Source organism: Trichoderma gamsii (assembly GCF_001481775.2).
Source record: "Trichoderma gamsii strain T6085 chromosome Unknown Scaffold_59.2, whole genome shotgun sequence".
Lineage (NCBI taxonomy): Eukaryota > Fungi > Ascomycota > Sordariomycetes > Hypocreales > Hypocreaceae > Trichoderma > Trichoderma gamsii.
The window spans coordinates 162,568-177,996 of record NW_020171396.1 but is presented as its reverse complement, the minus strand read 5'-3'; the positions used below and the strand labels follow the sequence as shown (position 1 = coordinate 177,996).

Genomic DNA, 15,429 nt, shown 5'->3' with positions numbered 1-15,429 from the left:
TCCTCTTGACGTCAATCACGGAGGTGACAGAAGCATATCTTTGAATGTGAAGTTTTTGGGTCTCGTGACCCAAGTCGTGGACTACAACGCGAAACGCGACGGCACAGAGCCGACGGAAACCCTCCAGGTTGAGAGCCATGCCGCATGCCGATGATCAAGTGGCAATCAAGCTAGCGGCGAAAGGGCGCCTTGGAGCAAAGGGCGTGATGATCCTGTTCTCCCACACCAAACTTCGTTGGCAGAGGAGGTTGGACGCACAGGAAGCCCTCCCAGCTTCCGCGGCACAGACCGTTACGTGTCGTGGATTGTTGAAGGGGTGCCCGGCACAATGCTTAGTGGCGGCGATCACTGGCCAAGCGCCTGGATGCCCCCCCCCCCAAAAAAAAGCCTTGCTGTGTGCAATTCTCACTGTACCAATATGCAGGCATTGCGCTGCTGCCCTCACCATTGATTCCTTACCTGCATCCAATTGAACACAACGAAAATAAAACTTCTCCTCGTGGTGAATTGAATCTTCTGAACATAGTGTAGACACTACTGAACCGTCATTATTAAGGTGGGATGCTCTGGAGTCAAGAGACGATGGTTCAGGACAAGTGTTGACTAAGGTGCTCGGAAAGGAATTCAGTATGGCGGGAGCGAAGCCTTTATAGTAATTTTTGTAAGGAATCCACATGTCGGTGCGGGAATGAGCCATCAACGAATTTCGTCTGGTCTGCGGTGTTTGGGAAAGACTTGGAGGTACAAGCAGTTTTAACGCTAACCTACTTTCAGACCAAAGGTGGGTCTCACTATTTATCTTATCTACCGATACCGCGACACCCATTTAGCCTTCTACTGTACTGTAACGCTGCAAGGGTTATACCTAAGTATCTGTAGGATGAAGATGCGCAGCGAGTATATATTAAATTTAGTAGAGAAAAGAAAGCAGTGCATGTTCTTTTCCATAAACCGAAAACTAACTACCGTGACGGCCTCGTTCCTTTGGCAATCGTGTCTCCGTAAATTGTCCACTTCCTTCTTGGCATATTCTCGTCGCGTCGTTACTACAGCCAGTAGCAGGGCAAGCCGGCCTTCGATGCGCGGTGCACGTGCAAAACCCATCGCGATATCTCCTTGTTCCTGACAAAGCGCAGACTTTGTTTGCTCTGATTTGGTGTACTGCTAGTCTGCACGGTGTTTGTTTCATGCCAGTGGTGCATTGTTGGATACAAGAAAATGCAGTGTATCTAGATGCACAGATCAGAACTTGATCAGATGCACAGGCCGCAGTGACTTTGAATGGAGATGCTTTTCTATTGAGATGAGATTGCTGTTTACGTTAAATGAAATTTAATTCTCTCATGGGTCATTAATTCAAATCACGTCCATTCCTCTCTCATGTCTATTCACCTGTCCCTACAGCATCACATTCAGCATTCACACCTACATCCGTTTCATCAACAACAACAAAATGAAGTTCTCTATCCTTCTTACTGTCCTCCCTATGGCCTTCGCCGCCTCCGGGGCCCTTCAGGCTAAGAATGCCGCTAGAGACGCAGCTAAGCTTGCTGCTAGAGAGGACGCCTGCATTAAATACGTAAGTTAAAGAAAAACTTATATGTTTAAAGAGATAGAGCTTGTTTTTAATCTTTCCTTCTCTTTTAGGATACTTGCATGAAGGAGGGTGTTCATGAATGCTTCCCCTGCGAATGCTATCCTAATATTATCAGATGTCAAAATGGCAGAGGGTTTGGTTGGTAAATCTACAGGCTTTGTTAAACCCAACCATTTGTGGTCGCAATGGTAAGCCTATAGGGTAGGCGCTATGGTGGAACTATTGACTAACGTAGCCAATTAGGATTATGTTTACGTTTAGAAAGTGAATACAGTACCTTAGCTTCTATACCTTATGTACCTGCTATTCAGTTAATATAGACTATTTGCTTCTCTCTCTCTTGCCCTCTCTCTTCCCCCTTTCTCTCTCTCTACTACAAGCTTACCCCTTCTCTCTTATTTCCCTCCTAATTTATGTCAGAGCCTGCTATTTCATGTGTCTTTCTTCTCCTTGAGCGAAATTGCTATAAGCCATGATGACCCACACTACAGTAATAGTATGTACTTTGATTCTATACTCCTTCATAAAGCACCTACTAGTTACTTAGGTAGCGCTCTTACTTTCAAAAGTTTTACTTGAAAAGGTTTTCATCACTGCTACCTACATGTGTAGTGCAACAACGTTCAGTAGCAATCATCGCTCTATGCAGCATGAATTTTAAACCAACAGTCATACCTCTTGGAATACATATACTGTATGTAAGCACAGACTTACATACATTTACACACGCACGCACTGCTGTAACATAATGCATATACCGCGCACATACTTAGCTACATGCACCGGCCATGCACCGGCCATGCACAGGCCATGTCCATCTATTCACAGAGGGCTCTTCTCAGTCTGAATAGAACAGTTGTTCCAGAGACAATAATAACAAAACATAAAGACAATACAGCTAATTCCCTCATCAATTTCTATAAAGTTCCCCTATCCATCCGCTTCATTCTCCCACTTCTCTCTCACCTCATCGCTCACACTCAGACTCGCACTCGCTCTTTCAAATCACCAGAAAAGAAAAAACCCACCAAAAGCCACCCAAAAATGAAGTTCTCCACGATCCTCGCCGTCCTGCCCGTGGCTTTTGCCGCTTCTGGAACTCTCAAGGCCAAGCTTGCCGCTAGAGAAGACGGCTGCGTTAAATATGTAAGTTTAAAAAAGATGGAAAACTCCTATACCCAAAGACAAAAACAATAAGGAGCGTTATATTAATCTCTTGCTTTAGAACGCGTGTATCGCCAATGGCGAAGGTCGTTGCAACCCCTGCGACTGCCATCCCGACTATGACCTCTGCAGATTTGGCGGGATTGCGCCATATGGTTGGTAAATCAACACGCCGCATTTGTGTTGATGATAGCTCCAAGCTCCGGTATCCATAGGTACATATTAAAATCTTGGCACTAAAGGAACAAGTACATTAGCTGCCTGTTGGATTTATTTCGAATAAAACTTTTAGTATGAACTATTACCTGCTCACTTGGTTCTTTTGACTCTCGTCATTCACTTAAGCGAGCCTCACTCTGTAAATCTAAACATTAATTAAGGAAACAAGACTTTACCTTTCCATAGCTATGCAATCATATAGTATCCAATATCCAGGCATCTTGCAACAGCATATCACGCAAAACACAAGGAGCCAGGTATACTTGGTGCAATGTAATTCATTCCCTTTCTACAGATAATAGTCATACATCAGTCCCAATTCTCGCCATTCCACGCCATTCCACGCCCTATGCCCGCCACATGAGTCCTCGGCATACCTGGCCCTATTTAAATGTCTCTCTTTTCATTACCAATGAATTCCGATTCCATGCCTCTCACAATCTTTTTTTTTTTCCTTTTCTCTAAAGCGCGAGATTTTTTTTTTTTTCTGCGCCATGCACCTCCCATAGTTTCCACCTGCATCTAAATACCAGTCCCCGAGCGAAGAAAAAGAAAGTCCGAAAAATATTGTTAAAAGAAAAGATATTATCGATAAAAACCACGAGGTTGTGTCACAGGGCCACATCGTGTGCCGACTTGACATTGGGGGAGAAGAGAAAAAAAAAACTTGGGGCCTTCCCCCTCTAATTCGCTCCATTTTAGGCATCAACAATACCGTCGGCAATAGCAAGGCGCTGCTTAGCCGTCTTTGCTCGCTTGCCAATCAACTTTCCTTTGGTCTTTTTGCTCATTGACTCACTTTCCGCTGGGGTAGCAGTGCCAGACGCGCCGGGTTTGCTCCCGTCATCAAAGTTGCCCTCACCTGTGAGACATGATTAGCATCTATGGTACCCAACACGAAATGGTTATATGTATGTGCTTACCTTCGTGATACATTTCGTCCAGGCTGGCGGGAGCATCCGTTCTCTTCCGTTTTCCGGGCTTCTTCTTTTGCTTCTCGTATTCACCAGATTCGAGTAGCTCCTTCTCACGACGCTCAATCATCTCAGCTTGCTCGTCGTCGGCCAGCCACATGGCAATATCGCGGTTGCGGTTCTCCGGTGCACGGCGGCCAGAAAAGTCGACACTGGCACCTCCACCTTGAATAACGACACGCTGGACTTCTTCCTTTTGAAGAGCACGCTTTCGAATACGTTCCTCGATCGTGCCACGAGTGATCAGTCGGTAGACAGTGACTTGCCTCGTCTGACCTAATCTGTGTGCTCGGTCCATGGCTTGCGAATCAATTGTTGGATTCCAATCTGAATCGTAGAAAATGACAGTATCTGCGGATGTAAGGTTGATGCCAAGACCACCTGCACGAGTAGATAGCAAAAAGATAAAAATATCGGGTCGGGTCTGGAAGTCGTGCACAGTGTCACGACGGTCTTCCAACTTTGTAGATCCATCCAGTCGGCAGTACTTGTAGTTGCGGTACGTGAGATACTCTTCCATCATATCAATCATGCGGGTCATTTGGAAGTATAGCAGGACGCGATGGCCCTCTGCCTTGAGCTTAAACAGAAGCTCGTCCAGCTTGGCCAGCTTGCCGCTGTCAGTGACGAAGCGCTGCATGGAAGGCACGGCGATGTTGGTAAATCGCTTCTTATCATGATCTGGCTGAGGGAAAATCTTGTTGGTGGGATACAGCTCCATTGGCACCTTCTTCTCAACTAGGGCTCGCTCATCGTAAATCGTGGGTCCATACAACGTCTGGCGGATATGGGTATTGAACATGATGTGTTGACGCTCGGCAACTGCGCTCAGCTTGTTGCAAGAAACTTCGATGGGGGGAGCCGATGCGCGAGGTCTTCCCGCAGGCTCTAGCCGGTTGATGCCGGAGTTCCGGTATGCCACCTTGGCAACGTTCATCAAGCCGTTCAAAACGCCTTCGCTGGTAATCTCTGCTAGAGGCTGCCGATTGCGGCGCTCCTGAATCTTGAACAAGCAGTGAGCGGGAGTAAAATTCTCGTCTTCCTCTCCATAGACAACATTCATATGGCCAAGCCTATCACGCTTCTTAAGCTCCTTCACCGCGCGGTCAAATAAGTCGTTGTGCGTAGCTTCGTAAACGTCGCCTACCGACGTGTCTGCAAATCTTAGCCATGAGAAAGCCTTGTCACTGTCTGCGTTGGCTCGAACATGCTCTGGCGTCCAGATGTTTAACATGTGATTTAATGCTTTGCCGCGCCAGCCAGCTGTCTGGTTGTCACTTCCGGCTTTGTCAAGTCGGCCGCCCTCGGTCCAGACAAGAGATGGTAGCTCATAGTCCAGCAAGCTTCGACTAGAATAGCCTACAGAAACGGTACTGCCTTCTCTGACGAAGGAGGCAGTCTCCGCAAAGTATCCAAATGAGTATGGTGCGGTCACTTCGGCGCGTTCGAACAAATCTGGGTGATTGCAGACTTTTCGGAATTGCATAACCAAGTTCATCAAGGTTCCCGAGTCCTGGTCGTCACCCATTGTCGCCTTCTCAACAAGATCCATGATATTGATCTGATTGCGCAAGTTGCCGTAGTAGGCCCTCTGCCTGTAGGTGAGGTCACAGAAGACGTCCAACTCGATCTTGTCACCGAGCTCCTTCTGCACGTGCTTCTTCACACGACGAAGCATAAACGGCTTTAGAATCATGTGCAGACGTTTCAGCTGATCCTCGTTGAGCTTTGTGTTACTTTGAGCGTGGGACTCAATGTCCTTGGAAAACCATTCACTGAACTCGTCATGTGAATCGAAGAGCGAGGGCATGATAAAATGCAGCAAAGCCCACAGTTCCTGCATGTTGTTTTGGATAGGGGTACCAGTCAGCAACAAACGATTTCGACAGTGGAAGCCCAGCAGGCACTTCCAACGGGAACTAGACGAGCTCTTGATGGCTTGCGCCTCGTCGAGAATCATGTACTGCCATCGCATTTTCTGGAAATACGCTACGTCGGACACGACTAGTTGATAAGACGTCACACAGACGTGGAAAGGCGCGTCTTTTCGGTAAGTGGTGTGCTTCCGGTCCCAGAACTTTCTTAGCACTTTGCGGTCTCCAGCGCTACCCCAGTAGGGAAGAATCTTGAATTCGGGGACGAATTTGGCGATTTCCTGCTGCCAGTTGTGTAGAGTAGATGCGGGCGCCACTACCAAAAAGGGACCCCAGATATCATGCTTCTCGGCCAGGTAGGCCATGACAGATATGGACTGGACAGTTTTGCCGAGACCCATTTCGTCTGCCAGGATACCATTGATACCTTGCTCGTAGAGATTGACAAGCCAATTGAGACCTTTGAGTTGGTATTCCTTGAGCTGGGTATTAATAAGTTTGGGCTGCTCAATTTCGACGTCGCCGAGACCTGTGGGATTCTGAAAGTTCATCTCTCCCTCATCATCCATGTCGAGACCTTGGTTGTTGAAATCGCGGGCCTTCTTTTGGGCCTCGGCAATGGCGTTTTGGGCATTCGCCATGGCGGCCGCCTGAAGGGCAGTCTCATCATCGTTGTCAAAATCGAGGTTCTCGAAATTGGTAATCTTGGAACTCAGCGGCCCGGCCGGCTCCTGAACAGAGAGTTTGTTTTCAGAAATTTGGCGCGCATCTGGCGCAATATCAGGGTTGTCGGTGCTACGCTCTACCTCGTCCGTCTTGATTTTCTTGCCGATAAAGTGCGAATACAGCTCGGTTTGAGAAATGAGGAAGTTGAGCTTTCTCTTCTGGCGAGCGGCTTCGCGATCGGCTTCTTCCTTTCTGGCATTCTCAATCTCTTGCTTCTCGGCGGCCTTGCGTAGATCCCGCTCTTCACGTTCGTTACGCTTCCAGAATCCCATCATGTCACGCATAACACGCTTGGCGCGAGCCTGGAGATCTTTGGCGCCTTTATTCGTTCGCAGCTGCCAGCGCTTGGCCTCCTTTGAAGCCAAAATGGCTGTCTTCTTGAGATTGGAGCCTCGGGTAGCATAAGAGTCGACAGCGAGCTTGAAAGTTTTACTGACATCTTTGCGGGCCATATCACGCCAAATCTGATCGTAAATTTGGTTGTAACCCTTGGAGATGAACTTCTTTTCCAGATCTGGCACGTCATCGACCTTGTCCTTATCTTTGGAAGATTCCGCCTTTTCTTTGCTGGCTTTTTCTCCGTCAGCCTTGGCTTTGCTGCCCTTGATCTTGATGCGGACTCTGCCTTCTTCCTTGGGCGGGAGCTCCTCGCCGGCGTCCAAGGCCGCTTGGGCAGCTTCTGCGGAATCCTTTTCGGCCTGTTTCTGCTCCTTGGATTTCTTGGGTCGTGCGCCCCCGCGGCCCTTTTTCTTGGGGGTTTCGGCATCGGACGCCAGGAAGCTGGACATGGTGCCGCCTTCGAGGTTGAGCTCGATGTTGCGAGCAGGGCCCTTGATACCCTTTTGCAGAATGAGCTTTGTTTGCTGCGCTTTTTTATTCGCCCTTTCGGCATCACGTAGGTGCTTTTGGCGCTCCTCTTCGTCTTCAGCTGCTTCGGCCCGAGCAAGAGCAGCTTCTTTCTGTTCTATGGTGACTGCCATGGACTTTTCGCGTCGTCGCTTGCGCTGCATATCCTTTTTGCGCTCCTTCTCGGCATATAGCTCTTGTTCGCGGACTTCATGCAAAGCTTCGTCGTAAAACACGTCGTCGTATCGTCGTTTGCCTAGGTCGGAGTGCTCGGCGAGTCGCTTTCCCGTAGAGCCAACAAATTGCTCGGTCCGGGCATGACCTCTATCTGAGTCCAGTTGAGCCATGAGGCGCTGGCGCTTGAAGGCTCCCTCTTTGTAAGCTCTGTCGCTGAATTCGGTGTCGTCGAGAGACTCGGCCTGTTTGTCCAGCTGTGCCTCGTAGCTTTGGATTGACTTTTCCATTTCCGTAGACCAAGTCTTCGGCTTGGGTTGGCCATTTGCTTGTCGCTTTGAGGTTACTCGAGGTGTGGGAGATTCTTTCTTAATCGACGATCGACGGCTCTTCTTTAGGCCATCTTCTCTAATTTCAGACGCACGGCCCTTGGCAGGCTTCTTGGAGATCTTCTTCTTTATGACGATTTCTGCCCTTTTGACAGGAACGGGCTCAGGCTCGGTATCAACCTCCTTTTCCATCTCAGTATCGCCGTCGTTATCGGGCTCTCGCAGCTCAAGCATGGGTGGCTCTGATTCCTTCTTGGGTGTGGGTACTTTTTCTGCTGGCTTTGGGGCGGGTTCTGAGTTGGAGAGGATGTTGGAAAAGGACATTGGATCCGCAGCGCGACTCGGCGTCTTTTGAAAGATACTGTCAGTACTCTTGATTTCCTCAAAGGAATGAATGGGATATGGAAGCCAAAAGAATCCAAAAGATGAAGCGATAAGATATTAATAGTGAAAAGTGTGGAAGGCGAGAATTGAAAAACAGGCAGGGAGGGAAAAGAAGTGGTCGGAAGCAGAACAGCTAACGGATAATTTGGCCAGAAAAGTGAGCGAGAGGTGAAGTGAGGCTTGAACGTAGAAGTCGTAATCAATTGACTGATCTGCACTTACGGGAGCCGGCTTTGGCGGTGAGTGGCTGGCCTCCGTCTTCATCATGGAGGGCAGCGACGTGCCGTTTGTGGAGGAAGGCGCTGTCGCGGCTGCATGTCTGGGGCCCGGTGAAGTCATGTGCGAAGGTCGACTCGGCGGACTGTGGGAGCCGGTCGGAAGGTTTGGGTGCGAGTGCGAGAGGGGGCTGGTCGGTCGACGGCTGCTGAAGGACGAGGTCCTCGCTCGCGGCGATGGATAATTGTCGCCGTTGCGGTAAGACGACTGGTGTTGCTGGTCAATTGGCTGCGGGTACTGATATGGCTCGCGGGGGTGGTATGGCTGGAGAGCGGAAGAGGAGGAGGAGGAAAATCACGTTAGAAGACGCGTTGGAAAATCAGGGATGGCGATGATGTAGCATGGCAAGGGTGGTGAATGGGAGGTTTTCGGGAAAAGGCATCGGAGGTGGGGAGAAGAGGTCGTGTTCTTTTTTTTCCCCTTCCTGTGGGTAGAAATGGTGGTGCAAAAAAAAAAATAAGGATGGATGGTTCAATCGAGCGAGCACAAAGGCAAATAGTGTATGCCGTGGTGGGCGTAAGGGCCGAAAAGTGGAAGTGCACTATGGCTAGAGTTGAGCTGCTTACCTTTGGCGTAGCCACTGGCGGCGCGTTATGCCTCGAGTCGGCGATGGGGCGCTCCTTGGTCGTGTCGGTTGTTGGGTCGTAGACTCTGCCGCTGGCCGGCGTCGACTGTCGCTGCGGCGGCTTGTCGCGTAGGTGGTGATGGTGGCTGTCGGCAGAGGGCGACTGCGACGAGATTGACGGAGCTGATGGCTGCTGCTGCTGCGTCGTTGCCGGGGGCGGGTAGTAGGCGCTGGGGGGGTGCAGCGGCGATGCTGAGGCGACTGGGCCGTAGTGATGGCCAGCGGGCGCCAGCGGGTGCGCAGATGCGCCGGATGAGGCCGGCGTCGACGATGCCATGTACGGGCTGCGGCTCTGGGCCAGTCGAGGAGGCGACTGGTGATGCGGGCTCGTGTAGGGCAGCGGCGGATGGAACTCGGTCGAGGGAGACCGCAGGCTGAAGGTGGAGGGACGGTGCGAGCCGGCCGGGTTCATCACGTCGCGTCGGTCGCGCTCTCGATCTCGGTCTCGATCTCGGTCTCTGTCTCTGTCTCGCTCTCGCTCCCGATCCCGCTCACGATCTCTGTCGTCGTCGCCGTGTCGGTGCAGCACCGTCGACCGAAAGCTCGAGTCCATTGCGCTGTGTCGGTTTCTGCCCAGCCGCCAGGCGAGGCAGGTCGAGTCGAGTCAAGGCGAGGCTGGAGGGGAGGCAGAAAAAGAAAAAACTAGAATGCAAAGGCAAAAGAGATGGCTCGCGGCGATTGTGGCCAATGTAGTTGCGAGCTCCTATACCTTGTCTTTTATCTTTCCGCACACGCGCGCGCGCTGGCGATCGAGAAGAGAGCTTTGGATTCTTGGACAGCTCGAGCAGAAACGAGAATCGGGTTGGCAGATGGTGAGAGCTAAGAGGGCGGCCAAGGATCGCGTTGGATGGGTGGGCGGATGACAAAAGCCGGAACTAGATGGGTAGAAGCTGGCAGGAAAAGCCTCGCCAAAAAATGTTGCGAGGCTTCGATGACGACGCAGCGAATGAGCGCCGAGCCGTGTGTTGCCGACGGCGCAAAAGAAGTCGAGCAGTCGATAGCAGTAGGCAGGTGTAGGTGCAGGCGCAGATACGAGTACTAGAGAGGATGAGTCTATAAGAGAATGCCGCCAGATAGCAGTATCAATTAGGTGGTCAATGAAAGATGGAGTGTTCCCCAAGGAGGGCAGGGACGATGTGGAATGGATGCCAAGACCGGCCAGTTGTGAGGGCACAAATGAAGGTGATGGCGATGGCGATGGCGATGGCTTCAAAAAACGGCCCCAGATCGAGATCTGCTCCAAGATGGACACGGGCAGTCACAAACTCCGGATTGACGCTGCGACAGACTACATATACCTACGGCATTCACTGTTCACGAGAAAACTACGGCTGCAAATGGTGGACTGATGCGTTGGCTCAGCCCGAGTCCTGGAGCCGGTCAGGCCGCGCGCCCTGGGCCTTGTCTAGAGATCTGGGATCTACACCTGTCCTTGTACACGTTCTTCCGGGGCCTAGACGTTGGCTGGTGGCGGGCTAAGCAAATTGGAGAAAAAGCAGCGCCAGCGGCCATGATGATTGGACGGTGAAGGCTGGTGGAGAGCCATTCACCTCATCCCTCCTGGTCTTCCAAGAGAGCATCGTGCGCCAATCACGGCGGCGACAGCCAAAGTATCGCCTGCAGGAAATTGTAGCGTACCTAGGTACTCCACACAAAAAGTGCAGCCACGGAATGAAAGACCCGAGAGCATTGGTTGTGTCGCGATCTAGCAGCATTGGAGATTGGATGCAGTGCCTACTACGATGCCATCAGTTCAAAATGCTACACTCCAGCACTTGAACAGCGACGATACCACCTGATCTGTCTCCTGGTTTCTGCAGCAGCTCTCCATCCCCATACTTCAGCCGCTAGTCTCACCCGTCAAACGCCTTGTGTGCCAACCACTGCGCACTGTATCTGGCAATGTCTTTTTGACTCAATCGGACAGTAAGTATCCATTTGAGTACTGTACATCTCCATAAGGCCCATATTGTCGTGATGTAGACTACATACAGTGGATAATCTCGTGGTATCAGGTGCATTTCAGTCGTTGATAATAGAGCATCCGCTATTGGTGGCCAAGCACGCCCTTACTGTTACATATAGTACACTTCTCAGCTACATTCGAGAATGCCCCCGACTCTGTCTCTCAGTAGCTTGGCTCAATTAGATACCTAACCTATGCACTCACTCACTGCTTCTTTGGCCATCTCACCATCACATCTTCAACCTCGCCGACTCCCTTAAACGTCTCCTGCAGCCCTTCATGGCCAGCAATCCCGAGCTCCCTTTCCAGCCCAACTATTCTTCCCGCCCAGTACTCGTTGTCAATCGGCCATGTTCCCAGGCTCTCAAACCCCATCCTGCTGTACAGCCCAATTGACTCTGCTGTCGATGCCAAGAATACCGGAATGGCTTCTTTGTCACTCTGTTTCAGCACTTCAGCGAGCAGCTTCCCTCCAATGCCTCTACGCTGATAATCTGGGTTGATCATCAAAGTATGGATATCTTTTTTCTCATTAGCCATCATCCTCGTTCCCCTTTGGCTAGGACAAAACCTACAAATATGCCTCTTTCCATCCGCAGCCCTTTCATAACACTCATCCATTTCGTCTCTCCTCCTCCCAAACTCTGTCCACAGCTCTTTCAAGTGCTCTTTGACTGCCGTAAGCGAAGGACCAGCAGGAACAGAAGCAGGATCCTCAACAGAAGCAGGACCCTCAACAGTAGCAGTAGACACCACTTTCTCTGCCTCAATAGTATACTTGACAATCCCAACAACGCCACTCGACTCCTCATCTACCGCAACCAAGATAATGTTTTCTGGCTTTTCCAGCGCCACAGGCGTCGATTTCTCCAAAATTTCTTTCGGATCCAAGACAAAAAATGCCCCGTAGAATTCATGATATCGATCCAGGGCTCTGTAGTGAGTATTTGCGATACCGGCTGCATCCGCTGGCTGAGCTGGCCGTAGTTTGACTGAAGCCATGATGAGCGCGTTATTATGTCCCTCCAGAAGCTTTCACTTCACCGACAGGCTTTGAGAGGATTAAGGAATTAAATGTATTCGCAAGCTTAAGACGTGCAGATATTGATGATCTACCTACCTCCCTTTTTATGTATATTTGATCACTCCCACGCCCTGTGAATATTGACAGGTTACCCGGAAGGACTACGACCACGCGCTAAAATTACCGACTAATCTCTCCGGGTGAGTCAACGGTGCCAAATCTGGTAAACAATTCCACTAGCTTCACTCTTTTTATATTTGCTAAAAACCAAGGCAAGAAAAACAGAGGAAGAAGAACCAATGTTCATAGTTACAGGTAGGGTAGATAAGGGCTACGTAGGTAGGGAGGTAGGTGGCTAGATAGACAGTAGAGGATATAACATAGCCATGCACTTCATAGATTCAAACTCGCACGTCATATACCATCCTAAGTACCTTAGTTTCATTTCATTCTGGTCTAATATTCTCCCATATCCTCCACCATAAATGGCGGCAGTAGTAGTAAACCCCAAGGAAAACTCATGACACTACCGAGTCTATGCCGTAACTTGAAACATACAAAAAAAAAACATTGATCATGAATGCATGCATCCTGCATCCTGCATCTCTAGGGTATCGCGGCTGAGCTCATGTGCACTTTTGTGCGGTGCCCATCCCTGATTGCCTCTCATTTTTATTTTGCCGCGTGTGACAATCTATCCATGTGCCGTTCAATTCCCTGTCATATGATCATCCGTTCTATATGAAAATCAACTGTGATTCCAATTGCAAAATTTTTAAACTTTTGTTCTGCTCGTCTTGCATTTTCCGCCTTTACACGGCACCAGCGGAAATCATCTTCTTGCGAAGGTAGTTCTTGTAATCGCCAATACTGCTATCCCATTGGCGGATGGTCTGGTTCTCGCACACCAGAATCTGCTTCGCAATCTTGTCAAGCAATCTGTAACGGAGTATATTAGCAAGCGTTTATGAATGAAAGGAAAAAAGTTGTAAGAACTCACCTGAAGTCGTGGGATACCACAATAACACCGCCGCTAAAGGCGTTGATGGCATCGGCCAAACTATCAATAGTGGGGATATCGAGACCGTTGGTAGGCTCGTCAAGCAGCAGCATGTTGGGGCTGTCAATAGCGAGCAAGGCGAAGACGATACGGCTCTTCTGACCCTCAGACAGCGTACCCATCAGGGCCGTCTGAGAATCACCGGTGAGACCGTATTTGCCGAGCTGCTGGCGCCAGTACTGGTAGTCTTGAGACTTCTCGCTGTACTTGTCACGGACAAAGTCCAGGGCAGACTTGGTCAGATCGAGCTGCTCGGCACTGTGCTGGGAGTACAAGCCAAGCTTCAAGTGTGTGTGGCGGGTAACAGATCCCCGGGTAGGAGAGAGCTTGCCAGTCATCAATCGCAGCAGAGTTGACTTGCCAACACCGTTGGGACCGACCAAGGCGGTTCGGGAGTCCATGTCGAAGCCGAGATCCAAGTTGCGGTAGAGATCATCCTCGGGGTTGCCAGAGTAAGAGAAAGTGACGTTGTCAAAGGACAAGACGGGAGGGGGCAGCTTATCGACATCAGCGAAGCGGAAGGTGAAGACTCTGTCGGCGACAACGGGTTGGATGAACCCATCCGCCTCCATCTTGTCTAGAATCTTCTGGCGGGACTTGGCCTGACGGACTAAGTTGGCATAGGTACCGGCGCTGGCAATGAACTTTTTGATGTGCGCAATTTCCTCCTGCTGCTTCGTGTAGGCCTTCATCTGGTTGGTCTCGTTCTCCTCGCGAGTCTTTGCGTAAGAGTCGTAGTTACCACCATAGTAGAGCAGCTGCTTGTCTCGCATATCAATCATGGTGGTGCACACTCCGTTCAAGAAATCCATAGAGTGGGACACCAAAACCAAGGTGCGATCCCACTTCTTCAGGTACTCTTCCAGCCACACACAGGCCTCAAGATCCAAGTGAGCGGTGGGGTCGTCAAGGAGGAGAAGTGAGGGCTTGACAAACAGCGCCTTGGCCAAGGCAACACGCATTCTCCAACCACCAGACATGTCTTTGGTCTTCTTGTGGATGGTCTTCTTGTTGAAACCGAGACCAGTCAAAATGAGGGAAGCGCGAGTGGAAAAGGTAGAGGGGTCCATTTTGTCCATGTGCTGAAGAAGAAGAGTTAGTACTTCATATGAAAGGAAATCAACCGCTGCTGGACAATCGAGATGGGACACATACATCATAAAGGTCAATCAGAACGGGGCTTTCAGGGCCTTCGTCCTCTAGGAGTTTCTCTGCCATCTGGTCCAGACGCTCCATTTCGTTCTCGGCCTCCTTGACAACCCATTCCAGGGCACCGAGGTCACTGGGAGGAGCGCCCTCGTTCAGCAGGTAAATGTCGACGTGGCTAGGGATGGGGTATTCTCTGGCAGCGATGGCCTTGAGGAGGGTGGACTTTCCGCAACCGTTCTCGCCGAGGAGACCGTAGCGGCGGCCAAAGGACAATTCCATGGTCGAATCGGTGATGAGGACTCGGCCGTGGAACACGAGGGAGGTACTGGTGATCTTGACGTCCTTGCTCTGCTGGGTAGAAGACAGCACACCCGTGGTGACTCGGTCTGAGATGCCGTGCTGGTCCATCTGCTCGGCAAGGCGCTTCACTTCGTCCAACTTGTCGTCAGTAGTGGCAGGGCTGTCGGTATCCTTGACGGGGTTGCCAAAGGCATCGAGCTCAGGCTCCTGCTTCTTGCTGGCCTTGCCGCCCTTCTTGTCCAGCTTGCCCTCGGCAGCCTTCTTCGCGAGTCTCTTTTCCTTGGAAGCTGAAGGCATTGTGGCGGTGTGGTTCGGGAACTTCTATTCCAGCTGATTTTGTGATTTCAAGAGGAGAAAAAAGAAGGAAGGGAACGAAAGAGCGGGAAAGACGTAAAAAGAGAAAAGAAGAGAAAGATGCACCAAAAAAAAGGAAGTCCCAAATTCCCAGGCGTAGTATTCAACGTCGCTGAATACTACTTTTGTATGTTATAGTAGAGAGGAAAGGAAAAAAAAAGAAAATTCTGGGAGGCGAAACTACGGGCTGACCAGGATGGTGGCGGTGGTTGCCGGTCTAAGGCTAAGAGGCTTGAGATTCCTCGACCTGGGCGGGGTGAATTTTTTTCTGGATGGTGGGGCGCGGTATCAGAATTTTGGCTTTCTGATAAGGGGGCTTAGGGGAGCCACAATCAGGCATCAAACTAAGGCATGAACAGCTGTATCTTACGACAGTAGGATTAAGAGC

At 50.4% G+C, this 15,429-nt stretch overlaps 5 protein-coding genes across 5 annotated transcripts; 2 read left to right on the top strand and 3 right to left on the bottom strand.

Moving 5' to 3' along the window:
- Positions 1–1,453: 1,453 nt before the first annotated feature.
- On the top strand, positions 1,454–1,858 carry TGAM01_v210296 (hypothetical protein; the record flags this gene model as incomplete). Its single annotated transcript, XM_024550760.1, has 2 exons — positions 1,454–1,579; positions 1,841–1,858. 2 exons carry the CDS (start codon positions 1,454–1,456, stop codon positions 1,856–1,858), a joined length of 144 nt encoding a protein of 47 aa, XP_024404504.1.
- Positions 1,859–2,641: 783 nt separating this feature from the next.
- TGAM01_v210295 (hypothetical protein) lies at positions 2,642–2,924 on the top strand (the record flags this gene model as incomplete). Its single annotated transcript, XM_018800740.1, has 2 exons — positions 2,642–2,743; positions 2,823–2,924. The coding sequence occupies 2 exons, from the start codon at positions 2,642–2,644 to the stop codon at positions 2,922–2,924; spliced, it is 204 nt and encodes a 67-aa protein (XP_018666205.1).
- A 754-nt stretch (positions 2,925–3,678) lies between these two features.
- Positions 3,679–9,741, bottom strand: TGAM01_v210294 (DNA helicase INO80; the record flags this gene model as incomplete). Its single annotated transcript, XM_018800741.1, has 4 exons — positions 3,679–3,842; positions 3,904–8,275; positions 8,510–8,827; positions 9,130–9,741. 4 exons carry the CDS (start codon positions 9,739–9,741, stop codon positions 3,679–3,681), a joined length of 5,466 nt encoding a protein of 1,821 aa, XP_018666206.1.
- A 1,617-nt stretch (positions 9,742–11,358) lies between these two features.
- On the bottom strand, positions 11,359–12,156 carry TGAM01_v210293 (hypothetical protein; the record flags this gene model as incomplete). The annotated part of the gene is made up of 2 exons (XM_018800742.2): positions 11,359–11,675; positions 11,730–12,156. The coding sequence occupies 2 exons, from the start codon at positions 12,154–12,156 to the stop codon at positions 11,359–11,361; spliced, it is 744 nt and encodes a 247-aa protein (XP_018666207.2).
- An 834-nt stretch (positions 12,157–12,990) lies between these two features.
- Positions 12,991–14,984, bottom strand: TGAM01_v210292 (ABC transporter ATP-binding protein ARB1; the record flags this gene model as incomplete). The annotated part of the gene is made up of 3 exons (XM_018800743.1): positions 12,991–13,117; positions 13,179–14,320; positions 14,394–14,984. 3 exons carry the CDS (start codon positions 14,982–14,984, stop codon positions 12,991–12,993), a joined length of 1,860 nt encoding a protein of 619 aa, XP_018666208.1.
- Positions 14,985–15,429: the final 445 nt, after the last annotated feature.